The 18580-nt window shown below is 43.1% G+C and overlaps 1 protein-coding gene across 6 annotated transcripts in view; it reads left to right on the top strand.

The window, feature by feature from the left end:
- The window catches only part of TET3 (tet methylcytosine dioxygenase 3), a 119395-nt gene that overhangs the window by 76659 nt on the left and 24156 nt on the right, over nucleotides 1-18580 (top strand). For all 6 annotated transcript variants that reach the window (XM_035272217.3, XM_035272220.3, XM_035272219.3 and 3 more), the window contains 2 exons: nucleotides 8712-8802; nucleotides 15247-15340. In XM_035272217.3, coding sequence (XP_035128108.1) covers nucleotides 8712-8802; nucleotides 15247-15340 — 185 coding nt within the window. The remainder of the gene's footprint in view (nucleotides 1-8711; nucleotides 8803-15246; nucleotides 15341-18580) is intronic.

The raw sequence follows: 18580 nt of genomic DNA, 5'->3' as shown, positions 1-18580 counted from the left end.
ACAGTATTGCCATGGTTTAAGTGACAGGGTTTATCTTTTAATGGTAACTAATAAAATTGTGCATATTATAGCAGTTGAAATGAAAAATGAATAGTCATCTTCAAGGACAAAGGAGTGTTTGTCATTTTTTTGTCTTTTTTGAGCATTGTTACGGACTCATTAATGTATATATGTAATGTGTTTTAATTTTAGTCATTCTTTTTGCTCAGATTATCTCAAATTTGGCCAGTGGGATGCCCCTTCAGGCCAGTTTCGTTGGTCTTTGGAAAGATCATTCTTTGATCCCTTCTTTGCTTTTTGTTCAACAAGAAATATTCAGGGCATATCTACTTTTCCTGCCTCAGACCTTGAATTAACCATTTATCCAAGGCCACCTGATTCCTTTTTTTTTGAGGTGGAGTCTCTCTCTGTTGCCAGGTTGGAGTGCAAAGGCACGATCTCAGCTCACTGCACCTTCCACCTCCCAGGTTCAAGCGATTCTCCTGCCTCAGCCTTCCGAGTAGCTAGGACTACAGGCACATGTCACCATGCCAGGCTAATTTTTTGTACTTTTAGTAGAGACGGGGTTTTACTGTGTTAGCCAGGATTGTTTCAATCGTCTGAGCTCATGATCCTCCCGCCTTGGCCTCCCAAAGTGCTGGGATTACAGGCATGAGCCGGTGTGCCTGGCCCACCTGGTTCCTTTAGAAGGATAATGGTATTTAGAAATCAAAACGAGAGCTGTGGGTACTTACAGCTACTAGAATGTCATTACTCTTACGTTCCTTGAGTGCATAGGACCAGAGTTCATAATGATATTTATAATTCAGACTTAAAGTACAGAGGTTTTACTTCTTCTGATTTTTATACTTGTATCTCCTTTATCTTACACTTAATAAGATACTTAACATCTTAGTTCCTAGCTCAGGATCCTTTAAGTACCATGTATACCATTTACTCACTATATAAAGTGATAAAGTGAAAACTATATGAAAATGAGACATTTACATAACAAGAAATCAATGGGGGTAGTGTATATATATGTTACACATATGCATGAACAGAACATAATATATATAATATATATGTCCTCATATAACATATATGGGGATAATTAAATTTGTACATGTATACTAGTTTTATAACTTTGTTGTAAGTCAGCAACTTGGTTGTCAGATTTCTTTTCTAGAGTGTCTTCTTTTCTATACGGACATATACTCAGGGGAGGGGAACATAATTAAAAGAGGCAATGCTTTCAAGAGACTCCTTGGGCTGGCCTGTAAACTTCTCAAAGTGGCTTTGGTTTTGTTTGGCACTTGGAGCTTTCTCTGCCTTTTGTGTTTTAGTGGCCTTCCCAGAGAAACCTGACCAGCCAGTTCTAGGTTGGCTTGGTTTTAGATCTTCGTTCTTCTTTTCCAGCTGTTGGGAAGGAGTTGCTAAGATTTTGTGCCTTCTCCTTGAAAACTTTCTTTCTCTGCCTTTAACCATGTAAGTTTTGAGTTTTTGTGATTTAGGGCAGAAGGTGGTCACCAAAAGCTACATGATGTTTCTGTTCCCAGCATGAGACCCTGCAGTCAATTTGTTACTTTGAATTTTCTCCAGACAATAGAAACTGGAACAGAGCCCAGAAGTTCTGGCATATTCTTATGTTCTATTTTCTGTATGCCATGTTGTCTTCGTACACTTATAAAGAGCTTTTAGACCATTGCTTCCAGCACCCATATTCTCATATTCTCTTTCTCTCCCTCCCCACTCCCTCTTGTCCCCCTTGGCCTTCTCCTCTCCCCAGCTCTTTACATGCATCCTTCTATAATTCTATTTTATGGTTCAAAATAGTGCCCACTTGGAATGAGTCGTTTCTAACTCTTTAGTTGAAAATATTCATTCATGAAATGTTCAAGCACTGGTACCTTGCATCTCATCTAGTATTTAACGATTCTATTATGTAAATACATTATTTTAACTATGTTAAGGCTCAAAGGTTTTGTAAATTGCCCACAGTCATGTAATTTGTTTGGTGGAGCCTGGACAACAGCTACCCATTGAGCTCGTGTTATTTGCCAAATACTGTGCTAAGCCTTTTGTGTATTTTACACATAGTAGAGGCATGAGGATTTGAGAGGTTGGGAAGGTAATCCATTGTAGTTGCCCAGGTTTCCGTCTGCAAGATCTGTATTTGTTATCCTGTGCCACACTCACAATTGCATAACAATTATATAATGTATATATACATGCCTCGATAATTGACATTGTATACAAGATGCTCTAGAAGTCCAGAGGGAAAAAAGCCTGAGAAAGTCCAATAGGGCTTCACAGAAAAGGTTTCAAACTAGGCCCTTTCTTGGAGCTGAAACTCCAAGGAAAGAAAAGAAAAAAAAAAAAGTTTCCCAAAGGGAGACATCCAGGAAGGCACTGTTGTCAATGAGATAACATATTTAAGGACACGGGGTATTGAGTGGTTGTGTGGCAGAGCCCCTGGTGGCTAGGGCAGGTTGCAAGGCAGGGAGATGTGTGGAGATGGTGGAGTGGGGGCTTTGTGGACCACTTTCTGAAATTTGGATTCTATCTTCTGTCCATCGTGGCTTCATCAATGGAAAATGATGTAAACAGATTTCTGTTTGAGAACTGTAACTGGTAGTATTGGATAGGATGACTTAGGAGGGCTCAGACCACCATGTTAGGGGACCATGGTGATAATTCAGGCAAGAGCCTGACCCAGGGAAGTAGGGAGGGATGAGGAACCTCCATGAGTAGATGCTGTCAGTGATAAGCCACTTTGATCAGGTCATCTGCTCGGCTGCATGCTCCTGGCTAAATTTTCTTTTATTGGAACACAAGGGAACTCACTTTAAACTTGCTTTTCCGCTGCTATTCTTTTTCTTTTTTTTTTGAGGCGGAGTTTCGCTCTTGTTACCCAGGCTGGAGGGCAATGGCGTGATCTCGGCTCACCGCAACCTCCGCCTCCTGGGTTCAAGCAATTCTCCTGCCTCAGCCTCCTGAGTAGCTGGGATTACAGGCACGGGCCACCATGCCCAGCTAATTTTTGTATTTTTAGTAGAGACGGGGTTTCACCATGTTGACCAGGATGGTCTTGATCTCTTGACCTCGTGATCCACCCGCCTTGGCCTCCCAAAGTGCTGGGATTACAGGCTTGAGCCACTGTGCCTGGCCTCCACTGCTATTCTTAGAGTTCATAATGATATATGTATACCTTTATGTATGTATGTACATATGTATTCGTGATTGTGTGTACATGAACTGTAGCAGCTTATACATGCTGTACTGAATTTTTTTTTCCTCCCACTTAAAATATCTTGGAGGTCATTTTCTGTCAGTAAATCTGAAGCTGCTTAATTCCTTTTGACAACTGCTTAATATTTCATTATATGGATATGCTGTAATGCATTTAACTAGTCCATGATGATGGACATTTAGGTTATTTCTGGTATTTTTTCATTATAAACAATGATATAATGAGTATTCTTGTTACACAGGTCATTTTTTACATACACAATTATAACGAGATTCCTAGAAATAAGTTTTTTGAGCAATTTGAAGTTTTTTGAAATTTCTAGTTCAGATTATGCATTTGTCATTTTAATGTATTGCTAAATTATTCTTCATACTGCCTGTATCCTCACCAACACAATGACTTATCAGACTTTTTGATAGGAACTCCTCTGATAGAGGGAAAATGACATCTCATTGTAGCTTTATGTGTGTTTGAGCCATTTGCATTTTCTGAGGACCCATTGGTATCTTTTTTTCATTTCTCTTGTGTTGCTGACTTTGTTTAGCTGCAGTAGCTCTTGATCTATTAAGGAAATCAGTCTTTTTATTGATGTGAGTTCCAGGTCTCTCTTCCTAGTGTGGTGTTTGTCATTCAGCTTGACTTTCAGTAGTAATTACCAAGTTTTCTTAGTTGATTTATTAGAGTTTTATTTATTCTTGGGAGTGGCTTTGGAATTTTATGTTACACTTAGCGAAGACCCTTCATGATTATTTTTTTAAACTTCCATTTTTTTCTTTCTAGCACATGTATAGTGTGTTTTTGTCTTTTTTTGTATTTTAATCTTTCAGCCATTTGGAATGGATTTGGGGGATAAGGTATTAAGTATGGATCAAACTTTTTCCCCCATTTATCCTAACGCTATGCATTGAAAGTTTGATCTTGCCCTATTGATAGGAAATGCCATTGGGTATCTTATGTATTGGTCTTGTCTGCCTGGCTAGATCATACACTGTTTAAAGGCAACAATCAGGTATTACTCTATCTTGTATCCCCCATAAAGCTGAGCATAATGATCTGAATAAAATAGGGATGAAATTAATTTTTTACATTTAAAAAGGTTGTTATTTGCATATGTAGGAAAGCACCCAAAATATTTTCACGTAGAGTTCAATGAAATTTTATAAAATGAACACCTGTAACCACCATCTGGATCAAGAAATAGGCCACTTCTAGCTCCCCAGGAGTCCCTCTATGCCCTTTCTTCTATTTTCCTTTTTTTGTTGTTGTTTTATTTTTTATTTTTGTGCCCGTTCTTTCTTTCTTATTTTCCTTGATGCAGGGTCTTGCTTGTCACCCAGGCAGGAGTGCAGTGGTGGAGTGCAGCAGCCTTGAACTCCTCGCATCAAGCGATCCTTCAAGTAGCTGGGACTGTAGGCACACACCCACAAGCCTGGCTAGGTTTTTGTTGTTTGTTTGTAGAGACAGCGTCTCACTGTGTTGTTCAGACTGCGCTTAAACTCCTGGACTCAAGTAATCCTGTCACCTCAGCCTCCCAAGGCACTGGGACTACAGGCGTGAGCCACCATGCCCAGACCTGTATGCCTTTCTAGTCACATTCCTCTTCCATCCCCCAAAAGTAACTATTCTCTTAACTTTCATGACAGTGATTTCCTTGCTTTTTTTATATTAAGGTTGAACCATACAAAATTATCATTTTTTGGTAGGTCAAAAATCATTGACTTTCTGAAATTTCATATTTTTAACCTAGTAATTTTTACCAGCTATGTATGGATCTCTAAGCAGTATAGTTTGAGCCTGTTATTGAATATCATTTAAATGGAATCTTAACTGTATTCTGCTGTATTAGTCTGTTTTCACATTACTGATATATAAAGAAAAAGGCCGTGCTCAGCGGCTCACACCTGTAATCCCAGCATTTTGGGAGTCTGAGGTGGGCAGATCACGAGGTCAGGAGATCGAGATGATCCTGGCCAACATGGTGAAACACCCCCCTCTACTAAAATACAAAAAATTTGGTTGGGTGTGGTGGCATGCGCCTGTAATCCCAGCTACTCAGGAGGCTGAGGCAGGGGAATTGCTTGAACCCAGGAGGCGGGGGTTGCAGTTAGCCCAGATCACGCCACTGCACTCCAGCCTGGTGACAGACCGAGACTCTGTCTCAAAAAAAACAAAAAGGTTTAATGGACTTATAGTGGCTGGGGAGGCCTCACAATCATGGTGAAAGGCATGTCTTACATGGCAGCAGACAAGAGAGAATGAGAGCCAAGTGAAAGGGGATTCCCCTTATAATACCATCAGATATCATGAGACTTACTACCACAAGGACAGTATGAAGGAAACCACCCCCATGATTCAGTTATCTCTCACCAGATCCCTCCCACAACACGGAATTATGGGAGCTACAGTTCAAGAAGAGATTTGGGTGGGGACACAGCTGGACCCACATCATCTGCATTGTGCTGCTTTCACTCACCGTGCTGTTGTAGTCAACCACGCTGTTGCAGGTTTCTGATTTTCATTGCTGAATGTATTCCATAATAATGACTACTGCATTTCAAGAGAAATCTCTTCCATTGTTGCTGGATTATGGGTTGTGTCTTTATTTGGACTGCTTTAACAAAAATACCGGCCAGGCCTGGTGGCTCAAGCCTGTAATCCTAGCACTTTGGGAGGCCAAGGCAGGCAGATCACTTGAGCCCTGGAGTTGGAGATTAGCCTGGGCAACATGGCAAAACCCTGTCTCTACAAAAAAATATAAAAATTTGCCAGGCATGGTGGTGTTCACCTATGGTCCCAGCTACTCAGGAGGCTGAGGTGGGAGGATCACTTGATCCTGGGAGGTCAAAGCTGCAGTGAGCTATGATTGTGCACTCTAGCCTGGACAACAGAGCAAGACCTTGTCTCAAAAAAAAATTCTCAATGGGCAAGAGGGGAGAGGGGAAGGGGAGGGAAGCAAGCTCTCTGGTATCCCTTCCTATAAGGACACTAACCCCATTCAGGAGGGCACCATCCTCTTGACCTAATTACCTCCCCAAAGCCCTACCTCCAGTGCTATCCCACTGGGGATTAGGTTTCAACATACAAATTTGGGAGGGGCACAAACTTTCAGTCCACAGCAGGCTGTCTACAGCTTTGATTCTTGCAGACAGTGTTGCTGTGAAAACCTTTGTATGTGGATTTCAATGTGTGTAACTAAAATTTCTCCTAAGGATCAGCAAATGATGGCTCACTGTTTTCTTTTACTCTTTAAATACTTTATTTTGAAATAATTTTACATTTATGGGAGAGTTACAAAGTTAGTGCAGAGAGTTCCTGTATACCCTTTATATACCTTCTCTTGCTTATAAATGTCTTACATAGTTATGATATATTTAAAACAAAGAAATTAATGTTGGTACAATACTATTAACTACAGACTTTTTGAATTTCATCAGTTTTTCCACCAAAGCTCCTTTTTCTGTCATAGGACCCAATGTAGGATACTCTGTTACATTTAATTGTCATGTCTTTCTAGATATGAAGCAAACTTACCAACTGTAGTATAGTAGGTGCACTACTGTGTATGTAGTTTTTTGTTTTTAGCCTCCTAACATCCAGCCAAAACACTCTTCCAGAACTGCTACGATATAGCCTTTTGGGTCTGTTTTCATTCACTTAGAAAAACTCATTTAAAATTCATCCATGTTGTTACATGAATGGTTTGTTCCTTTTTAAAAATTGAGTTGAGCTTCACATAACATAAAATTAACCATTTTAAAGTGAACAATTCAGTGGCATTTAGTACATTCACAATGTTGTACAACCACCATCTCCCTCCAGTTTTAAAATATTTTCATCACTCCAAAAAAACCCCTGTACCCATTAAGCAGTTACTCCTCATTCCTGCCCCCACCCCCCCAGCCTCCAGCCTCTGGCAAGCACCAATTTGCTTTTTGTTTCTATAGATTAACCTATTCTGAATATTTCATGAATGGAATCATACAACGTGTGGCCTATCTTGTATCTAGTTTCTTTGACTTAACAAAATGTTTTTAGCCAGGCACGGTGGCTCACGCCTGTAATCCTAGCACTTTGGGAGGCTGAGGCGGGTGGATCACCTGAGGTCAGGAGTTTGAGACCAGCCTAGACAACATGTGAAACCCTGTCTCTACTAAAAATACAAAATTAGCTGGGTATGGTGGCGCAGGCCTGTAATCCCAGCTACTTGGGAGGCTGAGGCAGGAGAATCACTTGAACCTAGGAGGCGGAGGTTGCAGTGAGCTGAAGTCAGTGCCATTGCACTCCAGCCTGGGCAACAAGATTGAAACTGTCTCAAAAGAAAAAATGTTTTTGTGGTTCATTATGTTGTAGCATGTATCAGAACTTTTTTTAATTTAAATTGTAAAGTATGTATAACATGAAACTTGCCATTTTAATCATGTTTACACACACAGTTTAGTGCATTAATTAGATTCACAATATTGTGCAACTGTCACCACTCTGTTTCCAGAACTTCATCAGCCTAAACAGAAACTCTGTCCCATTAAGCAATAACTCCTCATTTCCTGCTCCTCCCAGCCCCTGCTAACCTCTAATCTACTTTCTGTCTCTATGAATCTGCCTCTTCTAGATAATTCATATCAGTAAACTCCTCCAGGATTTGTCCTTTGTGTCTATTTTACTTGGTGTAATGTTGTTAAGGTTCATTCATGTAATAACATGCATCAGAACGTCATTCATTTTTTGGCTGAGTAATATTTTGTCATACAGACATACACATTTTATGTATCCATTCACCTGCTGATGGATAGTTATGTTGTTTTCACCTTTTAGTTGTGGTGAGTAGATGCTGCTCTGAACATTGGCATACAAATATCTATCTGAGCCTCTGTCTTCAGTTTGATTGGGTATTTACCTGGGACGGCTTCTTTCACTTAACAAAATGTTTTTGGCTGGGTGTGGTGGCTCACTGGAGGGGAGTAGCTTGCTGACCCCTGGTCTTGAGTGTGTGTGTCTAGAAATGGAATTACTGGGTCATGCAGAATGCGTCGATAATAGTATGCAGAATCCCAGTGTGTTTAGACCACAGCCTTGACAACACTTGGTTTTATCAGACTTTTTTATTATTATTATTGTTATTTTTTTAAGACAGGGTTTCACCAGTTTGGTCAGGCTGGTCTTGAACTCTCGACCTCAGGTGATCCGCCCACCTTGGCCTCCAAAGTGTTTGGATTACAGGCATGAGCCATCACGCCCGGACAGTTTTATCAGACTTTTAAATTTTTGCCAATTTGGTCCATGTGTGATGGTGTTCTATTGTGATTTTAATTTGTATTTTCTGATTTCTAATGGAGTTGAACACCTTTTCACATGTTCATAAGCCATGTGGGTTTCCTGTTTTGGGATGTGCCTGTTAACTTTCTTGTTGGTGGTTTGCCTTTCTAAAATAATATTGACTAATTCATATTCCAAATAATGTTTACTCTTTGTGTTTCTGCAGAACAAATAGTGGAGAAAGATGAAGGTCCATATTATACTCACCTGGGATCTGGCCCCACGGTCGCCTCTATCCGGGAACTCATGGAGGAGCGGTGAGTGATGCGTGGATGTCCAAGGAGAAATGGGTGTGCTGTTAACCAGATGTGGATATTAAGCAGCTCTCAGTTTTCATTGCCTTGTAATAGACAACATACAGAAAGGAAGCCCTGATAACTGGGTTATGGAAGTCTGACTGTGGGATCCTCACTTACATTGTTTCTGAGTTTCTTCATTCTGTAGTTCTGCCCAATTTATGTCCCCCCGCTTCTCTCTGTCTGGAAATGTTTTTATTGAAGAAACATGGTTATATGGCTCTATGTCCTGTAGAGTTAATTTCCCAGTCTGAATTTTGCTAATAGCTTTCCCATGGTATTGTGGTATCATTAAAAGTGTTTAACCTGCCCCTGTGTCCTATAAATTGGTAGTTAAACCTGGTTGGGATCAGGTTATTTTTTCTATGTTTTCAAAACTAATTCATAGGTGGAATTTCTTACCTCCCCTAAAAGGAATGCAATATCTCACTCCTGGCCAGTGGGAAGCTATTCAGGTTGTTCCCTAAATCCTTTGGACAAGATCGTAGGAGTCTTTCATAGCTTTCTTGATTTCTCATATGACAAGATATTCTGGGTTCACATTGTGTGTTTATCCAAGAAGTCCCGGTTCCTTTTATTGGAGGAAAAAGTATTTAGAAAACAGACTCTGCCTACTAGGGTCACTCATGACCTCACAGGGTTATTCATTGTTTTAGGCCGCTTAAGTAGAAAGAGCCGTGTTGAGTCTGTGGATTTTTCACTTTTGTTATTGTTTAGTGATTATATACATCGTAAGTTTATATTGACACTCCCAATTCAAATTCAGGACTCTAGGGTTTCTGTTTGCTAGTTGTGGTTTTTAAGCAGTTCATATAGACAGAGACTTGGAAACCCATGTGTATGTTCACGGCAGGTAGTAAACACTCCAGTGTGTGGCTCTGGGGCTAAGAGCAGAGACTTGTGCCAGGTTGAGGCCCAGTCCTGGCCCTGCCACTCACTGCTGGGTCGCTAGCAAGTTGTTCTGCTCTTCTGTGACTCAGTTTTCTTGTCTGCAAAATAGAGATGATGATAAAAGCACATACACTGTAGGAGTGTTGTGAGGGTAAACTGAATTGATGTGTGGAAACACGTAGTGCTTGTCATGAGTACTACAGAAAAGGTAGATAGTCATTAAGTACCTCACATACAAATGCACTGATTGCATTTTTTAGAACAAGCATTAGCATTTTAATAATAAAAGCTAAGGTGATGTAGATACAGGCATATGCTTCCCATACATATACATACAGATACATGGAAAGCTGTGTGGCTTAGAGTTCTCACAAATTTGGGAATAAGATTTTGTCTGACCATGGGAGCCTGATACTTTCTTTTTTTCTTTTTTTCTCCTTTTTTTTGAGACGGAGTCTGCTCTGTCACCCAGGCTGGAATGCAATGGCACAATCTTGGCTCACTGCAACCTCTGCCTCCCTGGTTCAAGGGATTTTCTTGCCTCAGCCTCCTGAGTAGCTGAGACTACAGGTGCATCACCACGCCCAGCTAGTTTTTATATTTTTAGTACAGATGGGGTTTCACCATGTTGGCCAAGCTGGTCTCAAACTCCTGACCTCAGGTGATCCACCCACTCGGCCTCCCAGAGTGCTGGGTTTACAGGCGTGAGCTACCGTGCCTGGCAAGGAGCCAAATACTCTTGTCTGTATAGCAGGGAACACGATTTTGAACTGAATGACTATAAGAGCTTCTCTGAATGAATAAAAGGTAAGATACATGGAGGACAGTGCTCTGCAGTCATCACTCTTAATTTCCTAGACCATCTGGAAACATTTTTATTCACCAATCTGTAAATACCAGCCTGGTATGAGGACAGTTCTGAGTCCGTGAGCATGAGACAGATTTGGTGCTGTGTAAGTGTTGTCACGCTTGCCTGCATGTGCTCACATGCCTGTGTGTTGTAATTTGCAGATTAGACCAGGCAGCTTCTGGGCCAGTGATTTTTATAAGGAATCCTGACACTATCATTTGCTACAGGGTAGTCAAATGTACAAGTTTGATCTGAGGCAGGTTTTTTGTTCTGGGGTGTTTGGGGTAACAATTTTATAAGAGTTCCAGACAGCTCTCTTAAACAACTTTTCATTTTAGAAAAGTACATTTTGAAACAAGGATCAAGAGATCTTTGAAATTTGGTAAGATAAGGTTGAAATGTGTCTTTTTTTTTTTTGCCCCCGATTGCTTTAAAAATAACAGCCAGCTGTAGATTCTTCAGAAACTGATCCAAGGGAGGAATTCCTCTCAAGACCAGGAATACTTGTGTTTTCCCTTAGCAACTGGTTTATTTTTATCTTAAGGACCTTGCAAATCATGTAACAGATTGCATTTCCATCTTTACGTTGCCTGCTAGTAAACTTGGAGCCAGATTTGTGTACCCCATCAGGAGGAAGGTAATTTCTCATCTTTGGCCCATGGAACCTATTCACGTTTACTCCTCTGGGTTGTTTGATTTTGTTTTGTTTTTGACATGACCCTAACAAGCCTTTTTTGGATTTCTCATATAACAAGATATTTCAGGCTCATCTTTCAAAAATACACACAAAACCCCACTGATTGCATTTTGTGTACCAACATACTTTTTTTCTTTCGCCCTTTACTCTAATTTCATCAACTGTTAGTTTCATCTAAGAGACATCTTCATAAGATCCTTTCTGAAACAAGAGGAGTTATGAGTGATTTCTGCAAGTCTCCTGGGTAGGGGTCTAGTTTGTGAATGGCAGGTCTAGGCTGTCTCTTTGCCTACACTCATCCTCAACCCTTTCTCTTCAGGACTGCTCTGCTGTCAGGAGTTGGCTGAAGGCAGGGAGGGGAAATAAACTGAAATCAGGGAAGTTGGTTCTTTTAGCTCTTCCAGTAAAGATTTGGAGAAAGGAGGGGAAGGTCTAAAGCAAATCCTAAAATATCCCAACTTATTTATGGGCTGCATACTTTGTGGGTATCTAGGCCCTTATCTTCATAGATAATTGGAGTCAGTTGTCAAACCCATATCCGAGATGGGTGCACAGCACAGAGCCTCGTGTGTTCTGTCTGGGAAGGAGATTCTCTGCAACCTAGGAGTTCATTAAATGTTTGTTCCAGAAACAAAGGACCAACACTGCGCTAGCAGGTTCTCTGAGCCTTGGGAGAGCTGGTCTCGTTACTGTGTGATAGAGACAATCCTGAAAAAGCAAAGCTTTAGAGCAGTGGTTGTCAGACTTCTCTGGGCCTCACAGTCTCCAGAGGGTTTGTTAAAGCACAGATGACTGGGCCTCACCTGAGTTTCTGACCCAGCAGGTCTAGGATGGGACCTGAGAATTTATGTTCCATTCCTAGCAGACTTCTAGGGGATGCTGCTGCTGCTGCTGGCTCTGGGACCACCCTTGTAGAGCCACTGGCTTGGATGATCAGTTATCCTTTAGAATAAGATTTTAGGCTATCTATGCAGACTTAGTTTAGGGTCTAATAGTTAATCTGAATACTAGAAGGACCTCTTCATGATAGGCCAAAAAGTAAAACACTTAAGAAGAAAGAGCTAAAGGGAGAGTTGATTGGCTGTCTGTAAACACAGAGAGACAGTTCTGTTTTGTTTTGTTTTTTAAAGTCTAGCTGATCAGACAGTGCTTGGCCCTTTTATTTGTCTAATTCAAGGTTCACTGCAGGTCACATTTCTCACAGGGGCGGAATGGTGGGGAAGGACCTGGTTGGAAAGTGGCGGCAGTGTCCTCAGCTCACCCTCCTGCGAGGAACTCGATAGTGCTTCCGTCTCAGCGAGAGGAGTGTGGTCACCTCAGGCTGTTCTCCCGACAGGGATCACCAGGACACACCAGGGGCCCAGGCCCTGCCCTTCGGGTGGCTTCCTGATAAACGCTGGTTGAAATGAAAATTGTTCGGGAACCAGACAAGAGCAGCATTATGTGATCTTTTCCTCTTCATCCAGACCACACTATATAAACTCCTGAGTCCTGTCTCCCAACACTTTCTATAAGGGACGAGTAGAGCCTTATATTTTAATCAGAAACACTTTTCATCCTTTTGCTAAGGTCTTGAGTGAAATAGAGAACATGGAACTCAGAGGAACCTTACATCAGCGTTTAAAAAAAAAAATCTTTGTGGCCTGACAAGAGTTTGTTTTAAAAAAATAATTCATTAATTAAAAACATTTAAACTCTATTCTCTTTTTCAATTATAAAAATGAAACAAAGGCTTTAAAAGAAGTCTAAAGAATGAATAAAGCTCTAACGTTTGATGCTTATCTTTCAGTATTTTCTAAGTATTTACAAAGGTGTATATATGTATATACACAAAGATAAATGTATTAATATGTAGATAGAGAAGTTTTAAACCAAATGGGGTTCATCATAATATACCCACTGTCTGTAGCTTGCTTTTTCCCCCGACTTAATTTCTTCCTATGTCAATACACAAAACCTAATCATTTTTGATGGGACATGGTTTTTAATTGCATGAAAACTGATTTTATTTTTTTGTGAAATTCATTATAATTTATTTAACCAGTCTCATGTCAGATACTAAAGTTTTTTCATTTTTCTGTTGTTGATGGTGAATTAGTTTTGTTCCGAAAGCTTTGTGCATTTGTATGGTTATTTCTGGGGTAGAGATTCCTAGAAGAGTGGATAAGATAAAGAATATGGGTATGCTGAACTGTAGAAGCTAAAATGTTAATGCTCAGTTAAATAGTATATTAAAATAACATGTCATGATCAAATTGAATTTATTACAGAAATACAAGGGTAGTTAGATTCAGACAAGCTGTTAAAATAGCATGCTGTTTTAATTGATCAAAGGAAAAACATTCAATCATCTGTCTCTTTATGTGTTAAAAATGTACTTTATGGCTGGGCACGGTGGCTCAAGCCTGTAATCCCAGCACTTTGGGAGGCCGAGGCGGGTGGATCACAAGGTCAAGAGGTTGAGACCATCCTGGTCAACATGGTGAAACCCCGTCTCTACTAAAAATACAAAAAATTAGCTGGACATGATGGTGCGCGCCTGTAGTCCCAGCTACTCGGGAGGCTGAGGCAGAATTGCCTGAACCCAGGAGGCAGAGGTTGCGGTGAGCCAAGATCGCGCCATTGCACTCCAGCCTGGGTAACAAGAGCGAAACTCCGTCTCAAAAAAAAAAAAAAGTATTTTATAAAAATAATTCTTGATTAAAAGTCCTTAGGACAGGAGACTCTTAGTGGCACCCTTGAAAGTAAGGAAATCTGTCTCTCTCCCAAAGTTAGCCAGTTTCCTGCTCAGGGATGAATTGTTGGAAACATTTTCAGTAAAATCAGGAAATAAGCAGAGATGCCTGCAAGCCCTTCAGAGAGCACCTGGCCAGTTCAGAGAGACAGGAGTCAGGCTAGAGATATGAAGAATGGAAAGGAGTAGGTGGGAAATGGCCATTATCTGCAGGTGATATAACATTGCACCTGAAACTAAAACACTGTTAAAAATAAGATTCTGTAAGATGGCTTTTACATTATTAAAATAATGACTATTTATTGGGCTCTTCTTTCATGCCGGAAACTTCAAAGCACTTTAAATAATATACTCCCTGTGGACTATTGTTTGATCTTTCCTAGCCCGGGAGGCAGGGACCATTTTAATCTCCATTTTACAGATGAGAAAACTGAGACTTAGAGAAGTTTAGTAATGTGGCCACAGTTATGTAGCAAGAAGGTGGCAGTGCTGGCACTCAAACTTAGTCTGTCTGATATCCTGTGCTTAGACCACTGCTGCCTCTTTGTAGTTGTGTGGCCTTGGACCGTCATTTCAGCTCCACGGGCCGTAGTTGCACCATCTCTGAATATAGTGTGGTTGTTTAGATGGTTCTAGGGAGCTGGGATTCTGAAGCCCTGACTGTGTGTGTGGGGGTGGGTGGGCAGGGCAGGTGGCATGTGCAGGAACCAGATGTGTTTACTGTCCAGGGGAACCTCAGAGCTGGTGTTCAGGCTTGGTAGAGCTGCTTCTCCTTGGCCTCAGCTGTTTGTCATCATCATGGTCCAGTGTCAGCTGGGGATTATTCAAAGAGAACAATAAAGGTTCCCCCATTTATTTTATTGTATTTATAAATAGCTAACTCTCAGGGTGACTCCTCTAACAAGGCTGGATACAAATGCCTGTGTTTAGCCTTTAGTTTCAGTTCCCTTCTGGAGCTCGGAGGTGACAATCAGGTACATTCTGCTTGACTGTCCTTCTGCCCTGGATCAGAGGGGGCCCGATGGACAGGAGCAGGTGAACCTGGAAGCCCAGAAGTGGCCACTGTGTCTCCAGAGCCTTTAGGTACTAAATAACTTTAAACCTTTTTCTTCTCTGTTGCCCCAACAGTAATCAGAAACTCAAACAAAAGCACACTGAGGCTGCCTTCTGACCGAAAGTTGTTCTCCTTTGGGGTTCTGCTGTGTTAATGGTGGCTTCTGTCTCCCTCTTCAGGTATGGAGAGAAGGGGAAAGCCATCCGGATCGAGAAGGTCATCTACACAGGGAAGGAGGGAAAGAGCTCCCGCGGCTGCCCCATTGCAAAGTGGGTAAGTGTTGAGCCCACCCAAGAGCCAAGACTGTGCCTGGTTTCCCTTGCTGCATGTAGCTGAGTGGGTGGGGGTGGGGGTGGGGGCAGGGGCCAGGTGTGTGTGTGTGTGTAGGAGACAACACGTTGACTGTCCAGGGGAGCCTTGGAGCTGGAATCTGGCTCAGGGTTGGGGTCATTTCCCCCAGCCTCAGCTGTTTGTCCTCATCTTGTTTAAATGCCAGTCCCTGGGTCTTGGGCTGGCCTTGGAAGTACATTAGTCTTCACACTCGGCTCATTCTGTCCCTGTGGCTCAGGGCTGGAGGGTAGGAAGGGGGAAGTTGGGATGCTGTCATGACTTGATGCTGGGCCCCCCTGTGGACTCTCAGCCTCCTCATCCCCTTCCATGTGCCCTGGAGCTGCTGGTGCTTCTGTCTGCTGCCTGGAAGCCAGGGACAAACCTGAAGGCTGGCATGCTGAGATCCAACCTGAGGGAAGAGGCCAGGCCTCCAGGCAGCACTATGGGCCAGTCTTGCCCCTGCCCTGCTTCTGAGGAATTTCCTACCAGGCAGCCTGGACATCTCTGCAGGGAGAACGTCAGTAACTCAGACCCCAAGTCACCAAACAGAGTCCTTCTGACCTTGCCCTCCCAGTCCACAGGGAGATCTTTTAATAGCAGAGCATCTGCCTCTGCAGAACAAATGCTGAGGAGGAGCAGCCAGGTTCCTCGGGTGCCTATAAGCTCAGCCTCGTGCTGTATTGGGCAGGGGGGTATGGGTGGAAGATGAGGGCTCCGTCCCTGTGTTCAAGCTGTTTGTGTTCCAGAGACACATGACATAAAGTCATGGAGACGGGGATGATTGAGAGGCAGACCTGGTGCTGTGGTTCAGAGGAGGAGGAATGCTCAGGCTAGGTTTCCTGAGAAGGTGGGAATGCAGGGGGCCGTGAATACTGGGCTGTTATTAGTCGGGCTGAGGAGAGGGAGGAAGCATTCCCAGTGAGGAGATTCATGTGGCCAGAGGCAGAGAGGCTGGGTGGACAGACCCATGGCTGACTGTGTGAGGGAAGCTGGTAAGATAACCCCTGTCAGCACATGTCCATCTGTGCACACGCCCGTTTTTACCTGGTCTACACCCTGTGCCCTTGCGTCTTTGTGTTTGATGAAAAAAAGGTGTCTGAACTTGAACTACTAAGCTTACTATTTTTAGCAATTTTTAGTCAGCATTGCAGGATAATATACAAAGAACCTGGAACCACTTAGTGTATTCACAAGTATGAAAAAGCAGGCTGCCCCTACCCTCATGAGAGGTGATCACTGCAGTGAGAGGTCTGATGTGGCTGATCATGGTGAGGTATTCTCCCCAGAGAACCCATCAGAGAAATGACATCAGCCATAGAGTGACAGCTGTCCCTTTTGCCTGCTAATTCATGCAGTTGTTGAGGAACTGCAAAGTCTTGGACATAAAAATGAAAATCTTGGGGTATAGGTAGAGTTGGAGACTCTTCTAGTTTCAGTAAAGTTGGCCCCTTAAAGAACAGCTGGCCCTGTGAGTGGCATTAAAGAAGATGCATTTCTGGACCCCAGATACAGTGGTAAAGTGCTAAGCCCTGGCCAGAGGCCCCACTGAGTGCTGGGAAGAGCATGTGTGCCTGGACACCGGGGCCACTTCCTGGAGCTGGGAGACAGGAGGCTGGAGGGGCAGGAACTTGGTCCCCAGTATGCCATTGCTCTGGGGTCTGTGGACAGATACCCAGAGCAGGGTGCGTGGAGTGCAGTGAACTGGAGGTCACATCCAAGGAGGGAAAGGAGGGAACAGCTTGTGGGTATCACTGAGCCCTGGTGGATTAGCATAGAAGGGAATGTGTGGTGATAGTGTTTGCAGAGGGTGGAACTTCCCATGTCTGATGAGTGAAGAGAAAAGAAGAGGAGAGATCATTTTTTATGGGAGGAGTGAATGGGTGATCAATCGCAGAACTGTTGTAGTGGCAAGAAAACGGCAGTACTGAGGGCTGCTTTGTTTTTCTTTTCTAGCTACCTCCTTTAGTGTGGTGGATTTCTGGGGTTTTCTTTTGGCTACGCAGCTCCCAAATACCCTATGTATTTTGGTGAGAAGGCTCACTTTAAAGACTTCCATCTCCTTTGTAAGTTGGAGAGGGGTTGGATGCTCCTTCTCCCTGCCATGCTGGGGAAAGTGACACACAGATGCTTAGAAGAATGGATTATTTTCGGTGGCAGTGCAGTGTCAGGAGCTTCGAGCCGGCTCTGTGGCCACGGGTGAGTTCAGGTATCCAGTGCCTCCTGGTCCCATGTCCAGAGCCTGGCTTTTGTTTTCCAACCAGGATTCGTGTCTGTGCTTCAGCCTCTCCCAAGCCCCAACCAATACCTTCAGCTTAAAGCAGTGTGCCTTACATGTTTTGCACTTGACTTACACAGTCAAGGCACATCATGGGTGCCCAGCAAATATGTGTTGAAAGAATGACCTAAGAAGCAATGGGTCAGCCCAGAGAGCCTTCTGGTCATCTGTGATTTTAAGGTGGCCTGTACAAAATATGGAAGATTCCGGGCGTGCCCCAGTTTTGCACTCTGAAGGCTCAGAACAACAGAGGCATGCCAAAGACAACATCTGGGACAGTGAGATGGGCTCCGGGAAAAGAACCCCAGAGATGCTGCCCAGACCAGTGTGTAAAGATCACAGAAGTCAGAAGGCAGGTGTTTGTAGGCTTACTGGGGACACAGTGAAGCAGACTTATGAAGCTGCACGTGTTGGAACCAAGCACCATGGGTGAGCTATGGGAAGACAGGGTTGGGGTTCTGCTGGGGATTGTGTTACCCTTCATCTGGTGCTCAGCAAATTCCTGTCCAGAAGCTGGATGAGCTGTTAAGGATTCTGTGGCCGAGTTGGAGCTGTCTCTGTTGTTCTGCTCAGGTATGGATGTGTTTGTGCCTCTGTCCGCTTTTGATTTTGACAGTCCACCCTACCAGGCTCCTTCATAGGAGTGTGGGCAGGGAGCTCTTCTGTGCACTCGTAGGCCTGTGAGGATGGGCCACAGAGAGCTATCTGCTTGTGTCTAATGACATTGCGTGTTTGCCATTTGGGAAACCAGAATGGCACGGCCTCAGTCACAGTCACGACTGGTTGGGTGCCTTCTGTGCTCTGAACACCTCTCCCGTGAGTGTGATTGGCTGTGTTGCTCTGGCCGGGAGTGGAAGTTAACCATAGTGCCTCGCAAACCCTAGTCACAGAGCCTGGTGCCTTATCAG

This window comes from Callithrix jacchus, chromosome 14, assembly GCF_049354715.1.
Source record: "Callithrix jacchus isolate 240 chromosome 14, calJac240_pri, whole genome shotgun sequence".
Lineage (NCBI taxonomy): Eukaryota > Metazoa > Chordata > Mammalia > Primates > Cebidae > Callithrix > Callithrix jacchus.
The sequence above is the reverse complement of the archived record's forward strand: the minus strand, read 5'-3'. Positions and strand labels throughout refer to the sequence as shown.